Raw genomic sequence first — 24477 nt, 5'->3', positions numbered from 1 at the left:
GATTAATCAAAAATACAATCAAATCAATTATCATTAAAATAATCAACTGATCAAAATTAGGGTTTCTGATTATAATTATAATTTTCAGTAGTTTTAACTTTCCAAATGACTGAAATGGTGTTATTAAGTGTCTTTGTTATTAATTACATAACTACATAATGAGCTATATATGCTGTGTCTCCTGGGGGTATCAAAACCCAATTTCAGCATAATAAGTTGTTTTTTTTTTTACTTCAAGTTTGTTCAGCTTTATATCACCATAACCTGGTGATTTGGGGGAAAGGCAGTCTAGTGTGTAGAGGGTTTTGAGTTTGGTTTACACTGCCATCAAACTTGCTTGTCCCATCTTTGTTATTGCAAAGCTACTAAGACTACCTGCTATTGTCACTAATGTTGAACTGTTGACTAGTGGGAGGGCAAATGGCTGACAGCAACCACCACTAATTTTTTAGCTACTTAAGTATTAACTGAAGTGTAAATTTACAGGTTTTTTTCTTCTGATTTCTGATTACATAACTGCATTCTTTAATGTTGTAGAAGTAGGCACGGAATGAGGGGAGGGGTCTAGGGGATTCAGACACTTCTATCTCCATTTTCACTATTCAATATCTGTATTTTTTAATGTCATGTAAGCAGGCATGGATCAATAGGAGGGGTCCTCAGGTTTGTTTTCATCAAAATTAGTATTGTTTAGGACAGATCTTATAACGTAGACTTGTTACAAAATTGGTTTTTCATTGTTTAGAAGTTGGGAATCTCTTGAGAAAGATGTTTTTCATATTATTAAAGTTTAAAATAATTATCTGATCTAATTATCTGTAAGAATTAAAAATTACTTCAGCTATTACAGACAATTGTTAACATAATAATACTATATTATCTGAATAGACTTACTATTTTTATTCTTATTCATTCCCTATTAGTTTTCAAACCTTGTAAAATAAAGTTATAGGTATAAAAAGTTGTTTTTTTTTCATAAAATAAATTGATATTATTCTATTTTTTATTGTTTAACATTGTTTGACTTTAAATTTATGATACTTGAAGAATATCCAAAAGTACTAGGTTTTTACCCTACCTAAGTATGCATCTACCTTATAGATATGATGAGTTTTGACTATTCTTTCCCTTGGTTGGATACAAAGCACCTGAGTAACTGCTTAGTTATACATACAACACTTAAGGCTCCAGTGTTATTGTGAACACCCTTATGAACATGTAAAACAATACTGAATTGTCTGGAATAACAAGCCTGGAAAAATGTACATAGTAGTGTTGCAACAAATGATTAATAAATAAATAAATATTTCATTGTTTCTAAATGCTAAACAGTGCAGTTTCATTAACTTGTATGTATGATACATCTTCAGTACGAAACAAAGGTAACACGAGTGGAAAGTATTTAATATTTAGTAAAGATATTTTGTTGATGTTTGGTTTTTGTTTGAAATTAGTGTTCTTACTTTTAATAGATGTGAATTTTTTTTCAGTTGCAGTGTTTGTAAACATTGTTTTTTATTTTCATGAAATTAGATGAAATTATCATCAAACCAGATAAGCTTAGTTAAGTTTACTGTTTAGTGCGTATGGTAGGTGACTGCAAAATAATCATTTACTTTGGCTTTTTCCTTCATCAAGGTTTTTGTCTACACGTGTTACTCTCCTGCAGCCATCTCTGTTCATTGCCAGGTCTTCTGTAATTTCTTTTATCACTTATGTCCTATATGATCCCATCCTTCCAATGCTTTATTGGCTTTGCCTTTCTTTCCTTGCTGGCTACTGGAAGCTCTAATGCTCTCCTTAATGCTTATTCTTCTCATCTCTTCATGTGACTGAACTACCTCAGCCTCGCTTTTCTTGCCTTTTCCTCGATTCTATAGTCTCCTACCATTTCATTACTTTGTTTATTTGTTCTGCTCTTTGTTGATGACTCTCTCAATAACCAGCATTCTCTTTTCTGTTCTTATCAACAAGTCTTCTTTCTTCAGGGACCAGGTCTCAGTTCTGAAGAGGTGTACTGGTATAATCATGGTCTTATATAGTTACTTCATGATTGTTGTTACTCCTTCATAAGTGGCTCTCACTAATGTGATCAGCATTTTGGGCACTCCTCTGTTTTGGATGCACCAGTATACTAATTCTTGTGGCACCCTGTCATACATTCTTCTACATGTGTGTTTTGCAAGATTTTTATGCCCAGGTGACTGCAAAATATTCTAATGACTGAAAACTTTATTGAATATTATTGTACATCCTATTAAAACAACATATATAAATAAATTGGTTACTTAATTATTTCTAAGTGCAGTTGTCATATGTTTTAACTAAAACATTATTACCCTTATTGGTGATAGAATAACATCTTTTCATTATTTAACTATCAACTTATTTGATTACATAAGAACAGTGGATGATTACTGCGTATTTTAAAAACAAATAAAATATATGACTGCATGGTCATCTCTAGTTGACATTAGTGATTAATTCATTAAATAAGAAATGTCCAAATTAATAAAAAAAAGTGTGCAGAAATATTTAATTTTTAGTGACAAAATAGTTTTTTTTTTTAAATATGCACATGGTAAATTCCAGAAGATGTCTATCATATGAAGTGAGGGGTAATTCCAAAATTATTTTAAAGAAAACAAAACTAGGTTAAAATAGGAAAATTAATATTATGTTAGAACATGTTATAATAATTCACTGGCTCACAAAGCTGTAGATTGATTCATGAGTGATTAGAAAAAAACATTAATTACCCAGCTCTAATCCAATTACTATGTCTTTTCTATTTTCCCTACACATTATGTAAGCTTAATTTAAATTATCTTTAATCAAATTCTTTGCAGCTTCTCTAAATACTCTGCTATCTAGTCTGTGTAAGTGGAGTCCACTGTACTCTTGAAAAATGTCCCACAGGTCCAAGCAGTATACTTCTTGCTCTAAGCAGGTCTCTTGTAATCTTTCATATAAGGACTAGTTTAATTAATTCATTCTTGTGTGTATCTAAGGAGACACTCTTGAAAAGGTCACATTTGTATTTGTTCCTAAACTTCTCAAGAAATTTTGCACCTAGCTTGAGGGAGCACTCCTGAAAAGGCCACATGTATGTTTTATTCCTAATCTTCTGAAGAAAATATTATTTATAATTTTCATCACTGTGTGCTTATATGTGTACTACAAAAAGAGAATATTTTTTGGTACCAGAAATTATTAACTATCAAAGCATGCTGTAACATTTTCCTGTACCTTAGCACCCTATAAACACATTCTAGCCCTAGACTTTTTATGCTTCTCACTACAAGAAACTTCATGATCATTCTTAATAATAGTCCCTAGTTATGTGAACCTCTTGATTTTCTTTTCTTCTAGCAAACATTCAAAGATTCCTGAGTGTTAATTGAACTGTCTCTGTAGCCTTAACTTTTTCAATTCTGTATGATACTGTTTGTTGCATTAAACATTAAGTAAAGTTATGGGCAAAATCCATAGAGCTTTTTTTTAATTTTTTTTTTTACTTTTGATATGTCTTAAATTATTCCATATAACCTTCAGGAGGAGACAAGATTCCAAGAAAAGGAGGACCAGGAATAACTGAAAGCGACTTGTTGGTAATCAATAAAACTGATTTGGCAGAAGCAGTAGGTGCTGACTTAAAGGCAAGTTCATAGGAATATTAGTTGGGCTCTCGTAACTATTAATTCTTAATTTTTTGGAGGAAAGTAGAGAGTTTACAAACTTGAAAAATATTATTATACATAGATTGTTGTTAGTATGAGGTCCTAAGCTGGAGAGGCTTTTGCTATTTGTAAAACTTGATTTCTTTGGCAAAAGTTTTTAATCTATTGTTGAAATAAACATATTGAATCACAAGAAAAGTACCCTTCCCCAGTACCAGAAAAAGTTTTAAGTTAATCTATCAACTTAAATTGTTTCATGGACTTTAAAAAGTTTTATTGTGTTGCACTCTTGGTTTGACTCAGAGCCAAAGCTCTGAGCTATTTATACCACCCACTGCAAAAAGTAATTGTTGAGCATTTCAGTCATGCTAAAAGCCACTCAACAACAACATATAGTAAATCTATATTTTTATTCTTTAAGTTACATTACATTTTGAAATGTGAACGATAGTGTGATTAATTCCTAACAAATTAGTGTAGAATATCATGCTTGCAAAATAAAATTTGGCATCAACATTATTCATGACTGTTCTCCTGTCATTTCAAAAGTGTATGTTGAACTTTGCCTGTGTGCACAGCTTGAGAAATGGCCATCGTAAATGGCAGACAGATTGCTTGGACAGACACTATGGTTCATGATATATATAAGATATCATACTCAAATTGTATATAAGATAATTATTATATTTTACACTAAAATATTAAACACTTTGATTGAAGCAGTTGGTTGTTATACATAGTTTAGGTCAAAGACCATAACTAAATGTGCCTTGTATGTAGGTAATTTTGAGGGATTTTTCAAAGGTAAAAGATGAATGAAAATATAACATGTCTGTGTCATCATAGGAGAACTGTACTTGTTCAAAGTAAGGAAAAAAAATAAAAAACAACTACAAATTATCTTTCACAACTTGAAGAAAATGACAATGATAAAAGCTTTAAAAGTTTATTAAACTTTCAGCACTTAATCAACTACTGTTCTTCAAATGTGCATCAGCTAGTGCATGTATCTTACACATAAAATTTTCATGTGGTGCCTTATTAGTTATATTGAATCATTGGAAAAGTGCCCATCATATCAACTGTATAAAGGTATAGCTGGTATTTTCAGTGTCAGTGTGTTTCTTGTTTTTTTTGTCACTTCCTTTTTTTCTTACTAGTTATAAGACTGTTAGTCAAACATGCATAGACTCTTTAATTACTACACTTGTACAACAGAAAGTGCTCATACTGTAACAATATTTGTATTGTATAACATAGATCCATTCTTCCATGTTTAGGTAGTATGGAAACAAACTAGCCTGCGAGCATATTAGCCATTCTGAATATTCATTAGTTAATAACTTTAAATTTTATGTAGCATTTTTTTGCATAATTTTTTTCTATGTCAGTGTGTTGTACTGTATTCTTGATACTACCAACTTATTCTATGCAAATTAAGTTTAAAGGGAAAATATACTTTCACAATGCATACTTTAATGTAAATTATAATAATTCAGAAGTCCATACTTGTTTATTTTAAACCTGAGTTTCTGAATGTGATTATAGCATAAAAGAAACAAACTGTAAAATTGCACAGTCGATAGAAAAGTCTGAGAAATATACACCAAAAACCATCTAACATGAAACCGTACTCGTTGTTTCTGTGATTACATTCTAACAAGGAGAGGCTTGACTCTCAACTTGCGGATCATGGGTTTGAATCTTTATGACTGAACATATTCACACTTTCAGCCATGTGATCATTATAACAGGACAGTCAATCTTGCTGTTCATTGATAAAAAAAAATAAAAAAAAAAAAATAATAAAAAAAAAAAAGTAGCCCAAAAGCTGCCTTCCCTCTAGTCTAGTGTAGGATGCAAATTCTATATACCCAGCTCTCCTTTATATTTCATCTACATAAAAAATATTTTATGTAAGGTCTAGTTTGGAACATTGGTAAATTCATTTAAGGTTATTTAAGGTGCAAAATAAAGCCTGCAATTTTACTTTGTATTGTTTATCTACTCATTAAAACTATCTATTGTTGTGTTTTAAATTATATTTTTAATATTCTAATTTAAAATTTTGTTTTCTAGAATCTAGAAATTTCATGTAGTATATTGAAATGATATAATACAAAACTCAATCAATTAATGAGTATTTAGTCAATGATTGATACAATTCAGTGTTTCCTGGTGACTTACGCAGTGAATGTTATTGCATCTGTTTCTCTATGATTCATTTAGTCTGAAGGGTATTAAACATTTTTGTTATTGATCAATTAATAACGAAATTCTGCAAGTAAGTGTAGTTGTGAAATTAGACCTATAAGTGAATATAACTTGTAGCAGACATTATAGAACAAGTAAGTTAATATGTTGCCATTATGTTGACTGGACTTGTCATTATTTTTTACTAAATATAAAACATGTTAAAACCCTGGTGTCGGAATTGGGATTATTTTAGTGAAAATAATCAATGAGGTTGAAAAGAACATCAATAACAATAAAACATTTGGAAAAAAGTTAGTAAATACAAAGATCAAACCAGCCACATCTCAAAAATTCATTGCTAAGAACTCCATTTGCTATTATGTATGGAATAGGAGAACCTATTTAGTCCACACATGTTACTACTATTGCTGTATCAGACTTTAACTGACCAGTTCATCAACACTGCCCAGTGGATTATATTGGAAAGGTATCATAGGAAGCATATCAGATTCATTTAGAAATTATTTCGAGAGTGAATGGTTGAAATAATGAACAACACATTATTCATCTTGCTGCCCATTTAACCTTTTCACATCAGGTCTGTCTAACTGCACTTGTCATGGTCTTTTAGCAAATAATTTTCAAAATTTAATTAGATATTTTTTTTTATGTTATACCAATTAGTATAGCATAAAATCATGGCTAATAATCCATATTTTAATAGTATATAAGTTTTAAGTTCTTAATTTTATAAGGCAATATTTTATAAAATCCTGAATTTACCCTAATATGAGAAATGTGACATATTTCTCTAGGCATTCCTTCTTCTCTATTTTATTCACCACCCCTCTAATAAGTATGAAATATAATCTAAATTACTCACTATAAAATAGTCATTGCTCAGACAAACCATAATTTCTATAGCCTTCAATTTTGCTTGGTTACAGAGCTATGAAATAGAAAATCAGACTCCTATTGCCACACCCACCTGTCACATCCTCTCTTTCATGATTTGTTAATAGTTCTCTCTCTTATATTTAATTCTATATTATGTATAACCATTAGAAAGCCAAGGTTTTTCATCTATAAATTGACATATTATATTAGGTTTTTTTCTGAACAAAGAATTATCAAATTCTCAGTTAGTACAAGCTTCGTTCCCATTGCAAAGATAATGACTAGCTTGGATGAATTTGTAACTATGTTTGCAGACAGCCAGAAAATTTGTGACAGTTAGGGGAAATTGTCTGCTTTTTGCATGTTATTATTCTATGTTCTTTGGTGCATTATTTAATTAAATAAAAATTTAGTGCATTACTACCATTAGTATAATAAAAACGAAGAAGAAGTTGGGTTAAGTGTTGTCGACAGCAAAAGTAAAAGAAGACCCAGGTAAGTACTATATTTCTTGTTTATTCTTTATTTATTATTATAAAAGTAACTAAAATGTAAAATTAAGGATCTCTTTAGGTTAGTTAAGGTTAAATTAGGTAAAATAAATAATAATAATAATATAATAAAAATGTTTCACAAGGCATGAACTCGAGCAGCTCAGACTCAGAGTAGCTTGTGGTTAATGTAATTCAATAGTGTAATGTGAGCTCCACATTCCCCAAGTGATCAGTTAGTTGGTCAAAGGGCAATCGTGGAGCAATAAAACAATAAATTTAAGTATAAATAGACGTATACTGTTACGAGTTTAAACTACATAGGATAAACAAATGTAGTTTATGTTACAATTTGAAATCATTCTAGAAAGGAAAAAAAGGTTAATTAGATTTATTTTGATTTTTTTGTTGGTGGTTATGAGTTTGGTCAAATTGACTGACCCCGTAAAGAGATAGGGTAGAGAAAGTAACACATGAAATATAAAGTTTTATTGAAAACAAATCTTTTAAATGTATTTAAGAGGTTTTAGAGATTACATAAATCATATTAGTGATTTTTGGGATGAAGAATAGTTTTTTTTTATCATAACATGAAAATCACTTTGCTCTCGGACTAGTAATGAAACAGACTTAATATATTCACAAACAAATCTTTATTCAAAGTACTTCATTAAACAATCAGATTTTTTTTTTATAAAAGACTTGTAATGTTTACTAAAAGTCTACCAAACTTTGTGAAGATACACATCCTGCATTAAAAGTTATAGGATAAATACTTAACGTGTGCAAGTGTGTATAAGAACTCTTATTTTATACCGAGCCCATTGCGAAAGGGTTAAAAGGACCAGCTTTAATGACATTAAGCATCCTTCCATCTGAGAGTTGTAACAACTATTAAATACTAGTATCTGACTTATCCAATAGTTATGGAGTGAAACATTAAAAGAAAATATCTGAAGCATACTCTTGTTTTCATGACCCCCAAAAGCTTGAGGTCATCGATGTTGCCAGTTCTTGGATGGTTTTGAGTGTGAATTTTCCCTTGTTGTGTGCTCATTAATATCTTTATTTATTTTGATATTAGGTCACCAGTTGTCTTGTAATTTGCTTTAAGCTTATTATGCATTCATTACTATCCACAAATTTATAGTCAGTTATTAATATTTTGACAGTTATTCTGACTTGTATCACTAGTTATCTCTTAATTTTACTTTAAGCTTGGTATCAAACTCATTACTAACCAAGAGTTAATGGTCAGTTATTTTTCTGATGGTTTTAGTGTAGAGTGGTGATCTTTCTCAGAGATTTGATACTTTTTTCTGTGTTCTCTTGATGGTAAGATCTTGTTTTGAATAAAATGTTTGCACCAAAGTGTCACTTTTGAAATTAGAATGAAATATATTTATATGCTCATATGATTGTTTAATGGTTCTTTTAGCTTTGGTTTTTTTTATAACATTTTGAAATAGTTTACATTAGAGCTCAGTGGATTTTGTTACCTTTTTTTTTATAACTACTGTTTATTGACTTCACAAGTCTGTAATGAAGGAACTATAAGAAAATTACACTTCAACTTACACTACAACTTCAAATAATATTTCCTTCAATATATTCATATTGTTAACTTTAACCTTCTGCTCCCTATATGTACTTGTTTCACAGTATGTAAATATATATCTATATATATTATGCCACATATGAATGAAAATATAGGAATTGGTCTGGATATTAAAACTTTGTTATATGAAGTTAATTATGTACATACGACATATTATTATTGGCCTATAAGACCATTAATACTGGTGAGAGAATGTTTCAATTGAAATATTTGGCAGGAAGTAAATTTTCATGTCAGGATAAGGGTAATGGGGAGGCTCATACTACATCTGAAATAAAAAACAGTTTTAACTGTTGTATTTTAGCAAGAGTATTGTAAGATATTTTGATTGGACTGAATTGAAATGTTTATGAATGGTTGAAATTATCAGTGGTATATGAAACTTGCAGACAGTAGCTTAGGTGTCATAACAATTATATACACAGGTTGAAGTATTAGTAAAGCACACAATTTTTAAAACATTTTCTTAACATTGTTTCAGTACAAAGTGCAGTATAATAAGATGGTAATAGTAGACTATGGAGGGGTAAAACTTAATAAACCACACCAAAGGTAGAAGTAAACCTTTTAAGGAAAGACTGTGTAAATCTTTATGGATTCAAACAGCCAAAGTAGGAGTGAGCAGTTCATTGATTAGCGTAATGTTAACTAATTAATTGAAAGTACAATTAAATTAATGTATCCAATTATTATTATTATTTTTAATTATTCCAATGATCGATTAATCAAAATCCTAATTTCAATTATTACTATTTTCAGTTTTACCAACTACACAAGTAATTAAAATATTGCTTGACCTTTATTATGACAAATCTAATAAGGCTATCCACCATTGTCACTTACCTTGAACCACTGATTAAAGGGAAGGCAACAGGCTGGCAGCACCAACTACCAATCTTTTCTTTCTCTCTTATCCTTTTTTCTTTTTTCTTTGGAACTGCTGACTAGAGGTAAGGCAACTGTATGGCAGTACCATTGTGCCAACCTTTTTTTTTCTATGTTGCTTGATTGTAGGACCATGGTTTGAGGAGCACTGTACTAATTATTCAGTTGATTATTATCGATTAATGAGGCCATTGATTATTGATTAGCAAATAACACTAATCACCCAGCTCTAGTCAAAAGCAAGGGTTGGCTTGTGTGTAGGAACCAGTTTGTAGCTTGGTCCCCTCTCTTTCCTTTTGGAAATCTTTAGCTCTGTAGCATTGACCAAAAGGATTCAATTAGAAGTTCTGAAAATGAACAAATGATAGGGCTAAGAGCGTTTTTTTTTAAGTTATTTTTCAGTCAGGAAAGTGTTTTGTTAAATCCAAAGAAATACTTGCCTAAATAAATATAACTGTTTGAAAGCTACAGAAGTGTTCTTTGATAAGAAGACATCAGTAGATGATGGCAAAATATTATGATGACTCAAATCTCTATTTATTGAATATTAATTTTATGTCTATTGTATTCAAACAGCATTGAAAAACAAATTGGCTAAATGACTACTTAGTCATTTGTAATTGCAATTGTGGTATGTTTTAGACAAAAGCATTATTGGTATTATCAGTGTGATAGTAAAATGTTTTCATCATTTTATATACACAAGATTAATAGTGGACTACTGCATATTTTAAGAACAAAGATAATGTTGACAATGTAGTTATCTTGACATTAGTGATTTGCTATGTATGAAATGTTCAGATTGTCTTTAAAAATTTATGCCAGAAAGGTTTGCAAAGATAAGTTGTTTTTTTTTGTTTGTTTTTTGCAAAATGTGCTAATGTTGATCACGAGCAGAAACATTATTGGTTGTCAGTCATACTAAATGAAGGGTAGTTTGAAAATGTCTTTAAAAAATAATATAGCTGCAAATAGGAAGATTGATTTCATGAGAATAATCTATTAGTTGAATATTAATGAGCTCTATGATTAATCAGTTATCAAATTCCACTAATTGCTCATTTCTACAAAGAACTGCTTTAATTTTTTTTTTACATGATACTTTAATGTATTAAATAGGAAAATAGTGAACATTTGTAGTAATTTGTGATAATACCTTTGTTTCACCCAACTACTACCTTAATGAGACCAATGATTAATCATTTAGAAACTTTCACTAATTACCCATTATCTGATGGGTAACGGGTAAGTTTATGGACTTATAACACTAAAATCATGGGTTTGGATCCTTGTGCTGGTCAGAGTGCAGATAGCCCACTATGCAGCTTTGTGCTAAAACAGGAATGGAGACTAATTAACCAACTTTACAAATAACTAGTTTGATACTTTTTGATTTATGCTTCAGTAATGTATTATTAAGTTGGAATATTTGTGATAATATACCTTTTATTAGACCTAAATACTACTTTAAGATTTAATAACTCGCCTGTACTTTTACAATTTCTCATTTCTGATTTTAAGAAATATGAACTGTTGAGAATTTTAGTACAAGTTCTGTAGTATTCAGCAATGTTTTGGTAATACCAACATATAGATAACAGTTTTAAGAAACATTTGTCAGGCATTTAAAAAAAAATTCAAACTTCTTCAAGTGTCTGCTTAAGAAGGAAGACTTGGCCATTATGTTATTACTTTACTATTTACAATCATTTTTAATTTTAATATTTATATATATGTTGAAAAAATATGAGAATTTGTTTTAATTGGATTTATTTTCTGCAGGTTATGGAACGTGATGCAAATGTAATGAGACAGAATGGACCAACCTTGTTTATTCAAGCTCGTCACAATGTTGGAATAGATGATGTTGCTAATTATATCATGCAAGCATATAAGGAGGTAGTTTGTGTTTAAATGTTCCTAATTGTTGAGTAATACCAACTTCTTGAATTCTGGTACTATAGAAATTTTTAAAGGAATTCAATTAATAAAATTCACAAGTACATTTTTGTTAAAGCTCACTATTCACAAATCCTTTTGTATTTTTGAATCATGTTACTTTATTAAACATTAGTGTGAACATTGAATATGAGTAGTTGCAATGACACCAGCTACTCTGTCATTCTATATGAATTAAAATATTACGTCTTGTAGTTTCAGATTCAACTGCATGTAGATTATTCAGTCTCGTAGAGTTTACCTATCATAAATATATTTGTTAAAAACTTTCTGATATTTTACCTGAAAATGAATCAAGTTGTAGGTTTAGATTTAGAATTAGTGGAGTTTTAAATAAGTTTTTTTTAGATTTGTTTATTTTGAACTAAAACAACATGTACAATATAAAGTTTTATCATGGTATTTTGTTAGAATATACATGTAATCAAGACAAATATATAGTTACTACTGAAAGTATTAGTATTATATTTTGACACTAGGGTTATTGAAGCCAAAGATAATGGTGCAACAAATTTATGTATGTATGTTTGAATCATTTTGATAGATATAAAACAGGTCTTCCTGTGCTCTATATGAACCATGTAGGTGGTTTTATAACTTCTTTTGCAAATACATGAGAACATTTAGAGATACAATGTCAGTAAAACCTTTGGTTAAGTAATTAAACCTAAAAAATACTTACCTAAATAAATATCATTAATAGCAAGTGTAAGTAGATTTATACTTTCCTTTTATGGAGAAGCTGATAGCATTTTATGGTTAAACCTAACTCTAGTTACAAAAGTATGTGTACAAACTACCTCTGTCTACTTGCACTAATTATGGATCTGCAAATGTTACAATGTTAGGCCTTGACTTATCCAAACATATAGGAAACTAACAGTTCTTTATTTCTCTCTCTACTGGTGTGTAATTTGTAAGCATTTAAATCATATTACTTACATTTATCATTCAATTGGTAATGTGATGCTGTACAACTACAATTTACCTGTGTGAAGCTGTTTGATTGCTGCATGAAGCATGACATTATGTTCATTCTTTCGTTTGATTTTTAGTACTTTGAACAAAATCCTGTAACATTCTTTTCTTGCTTGTGATGTTTAGTTTTTTTTCTTTGCACTTTATGTTGAGCAACTAAAAAGAAATCCAGATGCTACTGATATCCCATTTATATCTTCTGCTAATATTGCAGTTCCTTTTGAATATACTATAACTCTGGTAACTTCATCATCAGTGTTTGTTTTTTTTAATTTAACTCCTTCTCTTCTTTAAAGATTGGTTTATTGTTTCAATTTTTTTAGTTTTTTAATTTCTCTCTTCCAGGTTTTTGCTATTATTTTTATTTTTTGTTACAACATGTTTTCTTCAGTAATGTAGTCTTGGCAAGCAATATTATTATTTTTATATTAATAACATATACTTTGTGGTTTCATGCAAATGTTTGTGGGGCTCTAGTCCCAGTAATCTTCATTAATAAATCATTAAATGTTATTCTGCCAAGTGACTTCCTTTCATTTGTCAACACTTGTTTTTTTAGTAAGAGGTTTCTTTTCCATGTTTATATTGCTGTGACTGAAGATAAAACATCCTTTATACTTTTGGACAGCATTATTGTTTTCATTTTAATGTAATGTATTAAATTTGCTTCCCAAATTTTTTATTATGTTCTCTTAAAAAAGGATCCAGTCCTTAGGTAGTGATGAGAAGAGTTTTGAGCTCATGGGAAAATTCTTGAGCAACAAGTGAGTGTGTAAACATATTTTGAAATAATTCTGATGACCTTTCATACAATACAAAAATAATAGTTAGACACAGCTTTCATTGCCCAAATAACTTAAATTTTTCTCTTATGATCATTAGTAATTCTAAATGACAAAAAGGATTATTGTGTTTTTTGTCCTTTGTACAAGTATATTTCTTTAAGAAGGAGTTGATTGAACTACTGTATCTGTAAATTTTGTTGCAAAGCTTTAAGTCTATTGAAATTTGTATGTATTACTGTTTTTCTTGTCACTCACATGTACATTGACCTTTTCTAGGCTTGCATTGTTGCATTCATTGTCTCTGTAGTATAAGCTATAGTGGAACTGATCAACATCAGATCTATCAACCAGCTAAATTATTCTATATTTTTTACATTAACAAGTAAATCTACAAGTATGACAGTGAATACTTCATTATTACAGCTTCAAAGAGAATTTCAGGAGATCCACAACAATGCATTCAATGCCAATTTGAATAATAAAAAAATATGTGAAAATGTAAGGGAACATATTCAAGATACAGATTCCTTTGTAGTTTGGAATGATATATCGAAGTGCTAATGATACAAAGCTGCAATTAGAGCTTCTCAGTGTTTGTTTCAACATAGAAACTCTTTATATGTGAAGAGCCAAAGGATCACTGTCATTTCATCTGTTAAATTTTATTGTGAAAGAGAAAATCAGTTGTGTTTTAAAAACTTCTATGGTTCTATGCTTCTTATTAGTGACACTTTGAAAAGTGTTTTTATAGATTTACTTGAGGTGTGTATCAATAACATCTCATTCTATTTGGTTTAGTGTAAACTAAATATTCATAGCTTTCTTGTGAATGTTAGGTTCAGGATTGTATGTACGCATTTTAAAAGCTTAGCTTTTTGAAAGGTAGCTTCAGCATTTTGTTTATTAGAAGCCTAGCCCTGTGAAATGTTCAGAACATTCAGTGAAAGACCAATTAATTCAGTCTTTGCTTATTTTCTGTCAAAAAGTAAGTAGCTTAAAAAGTTTAACATAATTTTAAAGTTTCAACTAAAACTATTTTTAGATCAGAGCAAAATTTTAAGTATATTTTTGTAATATCTTGCATAATTGTTTTCTTCAACAAATATTAATAAAGTTAACATAAAAATTGTGCTCCATGTTTTCTTGTTCCATTTTGAAAATTTACTTGCTCAACTAATTACTATTTCAAGATATTTTGTTTTACATGCTTAAGTTAATTTTCTTTCATAGACAAATATTGATTAATATTGTAATACATGGTTCTCCATTTCCAGAACAACTTAGAAATATTGCACAGTTATCAGCAATATTATTTCTCCGCAGCTCAACTAGGTCAGTGATAATGTCACTCAGTGGAGCTGTATATGCTTTTGTGTCTGTGTTGTTTTCTTGCTTTGTTTTTACACACACCTTTATGCTCTTTTCATCAACCTAGCTGGGCTAAAGAGAAATAATATTGCTGAAAACCGTAGCTCTCAATTGGTTATTATATTAGATTTACCAAATGAAAACTATTATGTCACTAAGTGTTATTGCTCTTGTGACCAAAAGGAACCTGCTTTTCACTGTCCCACTCTAAAGTCACAGGTCATGCAATTAAGTAGGCTATCTGTAATTCTGTGTTATCGTCATTTGCATAGAACTCTCCTTCTACATTTAAAATTTTATTGCAGTAAAATATGTAAGTAAACAATTAGGTGTTGGTAAAACATCACATTATGTTATTAATATTCTTCAAACCATGGCTATAAGTATGTAGAAGCAACTGAACAATTTTCAAACATTTGTTTTCAATGCCCACCATTACATTGTAGTAGGCAATTAATTTGATTAATCGATATAATTGGTCACCTATGAGCATCGATTACATCAATTATTGTCACCAAAATTATTTATTCATTGAAATTATGATCAAAGCTATTGATATTGCACAAATAAGCAACTAACTGAAATAATGTTTCTTATTTGTTACTACTTTCATTTATTCCAACTATTCAAGTAATCAAAATATTACATTATGATTTCTCTGTCTTTTTTTTTTTCAGTTAATTCAAATTTCTTCAGACATAACACAAACAAACCTGTTGAGTTTCATATGCATACAAAATATAAAATAACTATTATAACATCCATCAACGTGACTGTATGCATTCTGTTTGTGCACAACTCATGAATGTGAGGATGTGACCTAGTGGCTGTTGGTTGTATAACTAGCCAGAGTGATGCCTTTGTTTACCTTGTTTGGAATATACTATAGCATTGCTTTATCATAATATATTGGTCACTTACTAGAAGCTATGAATGTAACCAGTGTTACTTAGGGTAATATTATCTTGATTGAAAAGTTATGGTGAGTAAATATTCATTATCATTTTTTCACTGAAAAAAAGTTTATTGCTGAATAACTAGCTCATTTAACAGTGTTTATGAGAAAATACCACTCATTGACTAATATAACAGAATTTCTGTTTAATTAAAACTAACTATAGTTAGATAGGAAGCACTGAAAAGGGAGAATAAAGTCTGGTTGTCATCATGTACCACTTAAACACTAACTAGTTCAGTAAGCTTTAAGCTACTTTAATTTTAGCATGCACCTGTGTTTCTACAGTTTCTTCAAGCCTGTACTGTAAATTTGTAAAACTATTAATCATTTTTATATGTTCTCTCTGAACCTTTCTCCATATCAAAAACTCAGACTTAAAAGTTTACAATGTTTTTTTATATTTATAATGTTTTTATTTTTCAAGCTGATGATGGATTTAGAAAAAAATTAAAAACATCTGTTATTAAAAACTTTAATATTATATAATTTAATATTTCTTATAAAACTTCAATTTTTTTCTTAGAAGTAATTTTAATCTCTGCAAAGATGTAATCTAATATCATCACAAGTTTCCTTGACAGTATTAAATGCACAATTGGTATATATGGTGTGCTGCACATAACTTGTCGTAAGTGATGTTGTTAAAGATATTACAGACGTTAGTGCTTTGTCACAACACTTCAGGAACTTTACGTTTTTTGTTGTTAATGGATAGGATATATTATTATTGTTTGTGAATTACAGGCCACTATAAAGAAGCTGAATTCCACATGGTGGGCTGGGTGACTCATTTTCTAGATGTGTTTGGAATTTTGGTATATGTATATCTTGAAAACCGTGAAAGAAGTCATCTTTGAAAGTAAAAAGTGGGATTATGACAAAGCAACTGTTTTGTAGGGAAACAAAGGAAAAATTTGAATTTGTGATATTAGTTGTAGCCCTTACAAAGTTTGATGCCTTGAATGTGACTTGAATTTTTAACTTTTGCACTGCAAAGACACAGATCTTGAGAAAGATCTTAAAAAATACATCAGAGATGTTAACTAATTATTAATGCTAGTTCAATAAAGCTAATAAAGATGTTGTCATTTAGACCCAAATATGGGCATTGATTCTAAATTTGAAGAGAAGCGTGTGCATCTAGTAAAACACCAAGGATTAAAGAATCCAGACTATTACATAATTGTGTAATATGACTCACGATTTTAAGGATTGCTATTCTTGAGCCAGTCAAGCTGAGCAGTGCTGGCAAAAAGAAAGCACTAGAAACTACAAAATATCAGTGGTATCACTATTTAAACGATCTAATACTGTCCTTTCCCATGTATCTAGTCTCTTTGTTCATTTAGTAATAGTCAAATACTGTGTTATATCATCAGAATTTACCTCAGAAATTTAATTAGCTAAGAAAAACTAAAAGGATTTGGGTTGATATATATTTAAGTCACACCTGCTATGAAGATGGAAGTAGATCCAGTAATTGAGGACCATGCACTTGAAAACCTGTAAATGTAAGTTCACTTAGGAATATTTTGGTGTGTTTCTTAAAAGTTACTATACTCTGTTCTTGATGTACATGTATTTGGATGGAGGGACCCATTCAGAAGTTTTGTTTCATGGCCTTAGTTCTGTAGCTACAAAACCCTGAGTCATAGAAAATAACAAACCCTCAAGCTGCTAAAAAATATTTGTTTCATGGCTTAAGTTCTGTAGCTACAAAACCCTGAGTCATAGAAAATAACAAACCCTCAAGCTGCTAAAAAATATTTGTTTCATGGCTTAAGTTCTGTAGCTACACCTCCGAGACAAAGAAAATAGGAAACCCTGAAGCTGCTAAAAATATTGTATTGTTCACATTGTACATGAACTCTTCTGAAAGCCCTAATGGACATGAAAAAATCATGGTAAAATACTAAATGTTATGTTATAATCTCAAATATATGTGGCTTTGTAGTTTGGCCCACATCAAGCTGGCATAGATAGGCCAAATTTAACTACTTGAACCATTAAAATATCTCTTGCAATACCATTGTCCACAGCAAAAAAGGGTAATAATGCAGTTTCTTTCACAATGGGAACAATTCTGCATGGCCTGAGCTTCGAAAACCAACAAAATGGAGTAATCCTTCTATGAGAAGTATGGAGAATAACCCAATCCAAACAACCACTGCTACTGCAGAACAGGTGCAAATGTGTCATAATCAAAATTAATTTCATAGCATGGGCTACAGTGACAGAGTAGCTAAATGGAAGCTATTCCTAACTCCAGGTAATATTGTACATATACAGAAAAAGGCATCACAGATGCTACTGCATCATCTTTCCTTTTGGGACATTAATTTTTTTTTCCCATTGGATTTAGACTTGCACAGTTCTTTGACAGTAAACACACCTGGATTTATTAAATATCCTTCTAGGAACTTTCATCAAACCATCTGCAAGCCACAACAACATACAACAATATTTTTGTTATAGTGTGAATGCCATAGGGGCAGTGACTTGCTACTTGATATATCACAGTTCTTTGACAGTAAACACACCTGGATTTATTAAATATCCTTCTAGGAACTTTCATCAAACCATCTGCAAGCCACAACAACATACAACAATATTTTTGTTATAGTGTGAATGCCATAGGGGCAGTGACTGCTACTTGATAGATACTTGACAGTTCTTAAGCAATGTCTTCTACTTTCAATGCCAGTGACCAGTTTACCAGACAAGACAGTGTTTTCATGCAAGGTGGGGATTCCGCTCATTTAATCTTGAGTCACAAAATAATGGCTTGAAATTCAGGATATTTCCATTTTTCCATGGCTTGGCTAATTACTGGATGGGGATGCATGTGTGCTCTTCTTGATCCTTTCTTGCTAAAGGGTTCCAAACAACCAGATTTTGGATCTTGTAAGTACGATGTGTAGTTGCATTTATGCTTGAACTTTGCAAAGGGCAGGTCCATGAAATACTAATATAATCTTGTACACTTATGTTTCTTGTTTGGTAGGCAGTGTATAAACATAATGATTGTAGCAATAATAAAGTAAAAAAATCATTAACATATACGACTTAAAAAAGCTTGTATATATATAAAAATGTTCTAATGTATTTTAAAGTATTGACAGATATTTTGAATGTATAATTATAAAATTATATACGAATAGCCCAAGGTTACAAGTGAAAAGATTTTAACATAAAACAGGATACTACAAAATACTGGAAAGAATCCAACATTGTTTATTTTGTTTAAATACGTTTCAAACTTTACATCCTTTGTAAAGTTTCTTAGTACAAGCTTTAATCATGAAAGTTTTTCTCGTGTGCTTGGTTTCTAGATAGTTAGGGTGTTTAAAAACATTAACTTCATTATTGCTTATTACAAAGAACGTGAATTGTTGTATTAACAAGTAATTTTACTATTATTCTTTACTTTCATAATACATTTTCTAAAATCTATAAGTATTCATATTCTGAACTTTTATAAATGTGTCCGTGCCCACCTACAATCTTTACATTAAGTGTAACTCGGGTCTCTATTTTTAATCTAGTCTGTCTCCTTTTTAGTTTGTTGGGCCTTTGTTACTAGCAAGATGACTTTGGCAGGTCAATGATACAACATTCACATGGGAAGATGGGGTATTGGGAAAATAATCTTAGATGTGATTGATTTAGACAGAAAATGTGTCATTTTTTTTTTATTCCATAAATCTTGTTTGCCAAGAAACAAAGTTTTTTAAGTTATAGTAGACGGAACCTTTTGGGGTGCCAACATTCCTCTAAACAAGGTATACTACATATACACACAAACATATATTTACAACGCCAAACACTCATAATAGAGAAATACGTGGACGAATAAACTATTTGAAAATATCGAGCTATGTTGCTACTGCTGATATTCATAAATCCAGTATACCCTATGGTTTTGAATAACAACACATTGACACTTATTCTGAGTTCTGACTAAATATATATATATGTATAAAGAAAGTAGAAGTGTTGTTTGTTTATTTTTGTGTCAATTTTTTTTGTTTACATATTTTGACTGATCTTCACCAAATTCGGCATTCACTCTTAGGGTACACCAGGAAGTGGCACAGGGTGTTCGTAATTTTAATCTCACCTTCCTTTGCCACTCCCCGAGGACTTCCTTTTTGTATGTATGTTCGCCTTTCACGCTTCAATTTTAAACTACCCTAATCAAATTTGCCATACACCATTAAGCCTACATAGACAGCAACATTGGGGACCAACGTTTGGAACTGCCCCCTCATGCAGCTTCTTGAGTGCCTCTGTGCATTGAATGTGTACATCACTAGTGTACTATGAATTGAAATGTCATTAAAAAGCTTTCACGAAGTATTTCCATCTTCTACTTTTTATGTTTCTAATGCATATTTGAAACCTTACTACAATAAAACGATTTTATAAACTTTGTTATGAAGCCAATCATATTATTGTTTTCCTCACAAGTATTTTATTAATTACATGATGGTATCTCTAACATAAACAACCCTTTCTACAAAAAATGTTATTTTAATATACAATTAATTGCAAATCCATATAATCAACTGCAAACAAACCAAATTACAAAGGGGAATGTTTTCAACATAAAGGTATACCTGTAACTGCTAGAATTCAAGTTCACTATGCACATTCCAGGTAATAAATGTGTGACAAACATTCCAAATAAGATGTAACAAAATTGAAGTGGATGACGGAAACCGAAAATGAATTAGCGAAATATCTATTCATGCTTTTTTTTCTTCTATAGATGTAAGGTTCCGATAAAAGAGCTTTAATGAAAATTAAGCTTACAAAAAATCTAGTTTCAGAAAACAAACTCCGAATTGCAATATGCTCCATGCAAAAGGGAGAAATGACATGTTAACTGTAAATTGAAGTAGACAAAGAAATTTTAGTTTATATATTGGATGTCTCCAAGAAATCATAACCTAATAAAGTCGCTCTCATAGAAAGTTGTAGGTGACCATACTTTACAAAGTCTATCCATCCTCCTGTTTATCGATTTGGTTCTGGAAATACTCGAGATTTTTGGTTTCTGAGGAATTATAAATGAGACTTTTCGTTTGCACCAAACTCTGTACGTCCTATTTATTTCAGTTGTCAGCAACTTGTTTTATCTTTGTTTAAGAATAAACAGCAGCAATAGTAACAAATTGGGGAAAAAAAAATCTCGAATTATCCAAGAGCTATTTTTGTATTGTTTAAAATATTTTCAATTCAAAATATTATCCACTGCCAACAGTTTCATTTTCTTTAATAAGTTTTAGTATTTCTTACAAATTTTGACCAAATATATAACTGATGTTTAAAATATCGAGGTGAAATAAATTTCAAATTCGACAAAATGGAAAATACTTGACTCCACAAATTTATGATGATATATTTTAGTATTATTGGCTATGATAGTTAAATGTAATTTTTATGATTGTTTGTTTTGAATTTCGCGCAAAGTTACACGATGACCGTCCCTAACTTAGCAGTGTAAGACTAGAGGGAAGGCAGCTATTCATCACCACCAGCTGTTGGGCTACTCTTTTACCAACGAATAGTGGGATTGACCCTCACATTATAACACCTCCACGGCTGAAAGGGCGAGCATGTTTGGTGGGAAGGGGATTCGAAACCGAAACCCGTAGATTGCGAGTCTACCACCCTAACTACCTGGCCATGCCGGGCCAAAATTTTATGAACTTACAAAAGAAAAAAAACTACCGAAAATATGTTCAAGCGGTTTACTGTAGCTACTCTTAGAAAAAACGAATGGGTCTTGGTTTTTCCGTGCATATAAGTCGATAACTCTTGACAACTAGGTGTCTGACAGTACATTAGGCCCCTCGATACTAATCTTCGTGCAGCTTTGAAGCTTGTCTTGTCTCATTTGGTTTCTCAGCATATTTAAAATACGATAAATGCCACTGAAAGAACGCTCAACTCCAGTAGCCGAAAACTGCACCATCATCAAGCATTCGGTGATTTTCTTAAAGATAGTCTTAACCAATGTTTGCTTTCCACAAGTAATGCACAACATTTATATTCTGATCTTCCTACTACCTTGCAACGTACTAGAAGGAGATCAAGTCAGCCCACACGGCATCCAGCTACATCCTCTCTTCACAAACTGCACATTGACTGGACCGTTTGGAAGGAAACGCATACATTGATGAGAGAGGCCGCTTGATCTTTGAATCGGTGCTTCATTTGTTCAATCATAGTGTCAAGAACTTTTTTTGCGTTTTTTAAGGTTTAACTTTTTGGTTCTTTTTCAAGAATCGGCCTCACACCAGAATTCTTCTCTTGGAGATCCACGAGAGCTATAGCAAGAGAGTTTTCTTTACTTAAATGGTTTGTTTTTAATTATGCACAAAGCTACACAAGGGGTATCTGTGGTCTGCCCACCACGGGTATCGAAACCCGGTTTCTAGCGTTGTAAGTCCGCAGACATACCGCTGTGCCACTGGGGGGCTACTTAAATGGGCACACTCAGTTCCTATATCTTTCAAGCGTGCTATCGTCAACGCCACAAGCTGAGGAACTGACGACAGGTCTAGGTTTTCTTTTTGCAGAACTTTGCTGAGATTAAATACGGTACATAAAGCCTCATCCAAAACCATTAGTGTAACAATAAAACTATATTTCTCCATTTCCAGCAAAATACCTCATGTTAACGATGGTAAATCTTCACCATCTTTGCGTAGGCCACCATAATTGAACAGTAACAAGTTAAGACGACATGAACAGATCTGTAATTACTGAGTCAGCGTACTTCGACTGATTCTAGAATTTTTAGTTCAGGTTCTTCCAATGACCTCTGAACCTCATGCAACACGCTTTCACATGTTTATGACTTGTGTAATAGTGAATAAATATCTTTGATGACATGAAGAACCCTCTTCACAGACACGATTATATTTCTAGCGCTGGTTAAGGCTAAATATAAAAGATGAACCCTAAAATGTACATATGTAATTTCCTTTTCTGTTTTCTCTGTAAGTCGTTTGCACACACCACTTATTTTTCCTGAAAAATTGGCGGCACCATCGAAAGTGAAAAAAATATTTACTTGTAATCCAGGTTCCTTTCCCTCAGCTCTCTATAAAGTGAACTTAAAATGGTTTCAGAATCAGTGTTTGATAAATTATAATGCTCAAGAATATTTTTGTAACTTCACCGCAGTCAGTCATATAGCAAATCAAAATTGACAACTAGCTCACATTTTTGATATCGGATGATTCGTCAGCCATTATAGAGTAATATTTGTTATTCAGTTCCGAGACGTCACAATCATCTAGAACATCAACAGGTTACAAGCTGTAGCTTTGTTTACATACGTTGAACGGTTGCTCTGATTTTCCACCATTTGCTTCAAAGTGTCGTATTGTAACATAATAAGATCAGAAATCAAATGTTCATATTTCGTAGTATGTGGGATTTTTTCTTTTGTTAAGAAGTAGACACTTCTCACAAACGTAGTTATTGCTTTCCTGTTGTGACTACATTCCTGAGTCGACTGTTGAACAAGTAAAGTATCAACAGATCTTTTAAAACCCTCTTCACGAAACTTGTGCATTGCTTGAGCATGAGATGTTTGTCGAGCTTCCCCGTATTCTCAGTTGCTTTTCGAAAATTGGTAAACGGAGTTGTTATGAAAATACCGCCAGTTCTATGTAGGGCATCTATCTAAATCATTTTTCAAAAATTCTTGGCAGAACTTACAAAACGCCCTTCCAAGGGATGTATAAAAAAACAGCAATTCATATTTCTCTTCCCATTTCTTCTGGTATTTAACCGAAATCACTGAAAATGGTGAGGAAGTTGCAGCAGAAGGGATTGACGAACCAACATCACTAGTTCCAAGTTATTAATATTAGCAATGATCGTTTGGGGAAAAAACAAACAAACACAAAAAGCATTCTGTTATATTCATTAATAAAGAAGACAACCTTTGCTATGCGAAATGAACTTCAGTTGCACTACGAAAGATCCTAGGGTCAAATATATTAAAGTTTAGTTGAAACCTTTCCTGACATGCTGTATCATCGGATAACCTGAACATTTTTACCTACATGGGTCCTTCTTGCCCCGTGAAGACTTGTCTCTCGTACCACAAGAACCAGAACTATTTTGATACTATTACAGGTATGAAGGGTTTCCTACGGGTAATTAGATATTTTACAATTATAACAAGGGATTAGCACACCTGTATGAATATCATTGCTCTACTTATTGTAATGTATGTGACTCCAGCAACTGTGGAAAAGTTCAAAGGATAATGCAGATTTTAACATATCCTATAAATCAGAAAACTGCTATGATAGGCATAAACTCACGATAAAAAAACAAACTGTAATCTCATGACAAGTTCTGCCAATGTACACTGGGGAGGAAAAGACATTCCCAACATAGCCATGGATGTGGAGAAATTAAGTGTGTAGCTTGTAAAATGTACGATATAGTTCAAAATCATTTATCTTTCTTTCATTCACGAGACGTCAGAGATACTTCTTAGATATACACTGAGTGGTCACAAGTAAATAGACACCTAATTTTTCGTCATTTAACTGATTTATGCCAACTAATTTGTGTTCACAGAGCACTATATAAATGAAAATGTTCCGCACACTAATTATCTTGTGCTACA

At 31.3% G+C, this 24477-nt stretch overlaps 1 protein-coding gene across 2 annotated transcripts in view; it reads left to right on the top strand.

Annotated features, from left to right (window-relative positions):
- The window catches only part of LOC106457024 (urease accessory protein UreG-like), a 41394-nt gene extending 28173 nt beyond the window's left edge, over positions 1–13221 (top strand). For both annotated transcript variants that reach the window (XM_013916408.2, XM_022382831.1), the window contains 2 exons: positions 3556–3659; positions 11550–13221. In XM_013916408.2, coding sequence (XP_013771862.1) covers positions 3556–3659; positions 11550–11681 — 236 coding nt within the window. In that variant the 3' untranslated portion in view covers positions 11682–13221. The remainder of the gene's footprint in view (positions 1–3555; positions 3660–11549) is intronic.
- The last annotated feature ends 11256 nt before the right edge of the window (positions 13222–24477 follow it).

The sequence above is a fragment of the Limulus polyphemus genome, unplaced genomic scaffold, assembly GCF_000517525.1.
Source record: "Limulus polyphemus unplaced genomic scaffold, Limulus_polyphemus-2.1.2 Scaffold282, whole genome shotgun sequence".
In the NCBI taxonomy this organism is placed as follows: Eukaryota; Metazoa; Arthropoda; class Merostomata; order Xiphosura; family Limulidae; genus Limulus; species Limulus polyphemus.
Note: the sequence above shows the minus strand (reverse complement) of the source record. Positions and strands in the feature narration are given on the sequence as shown.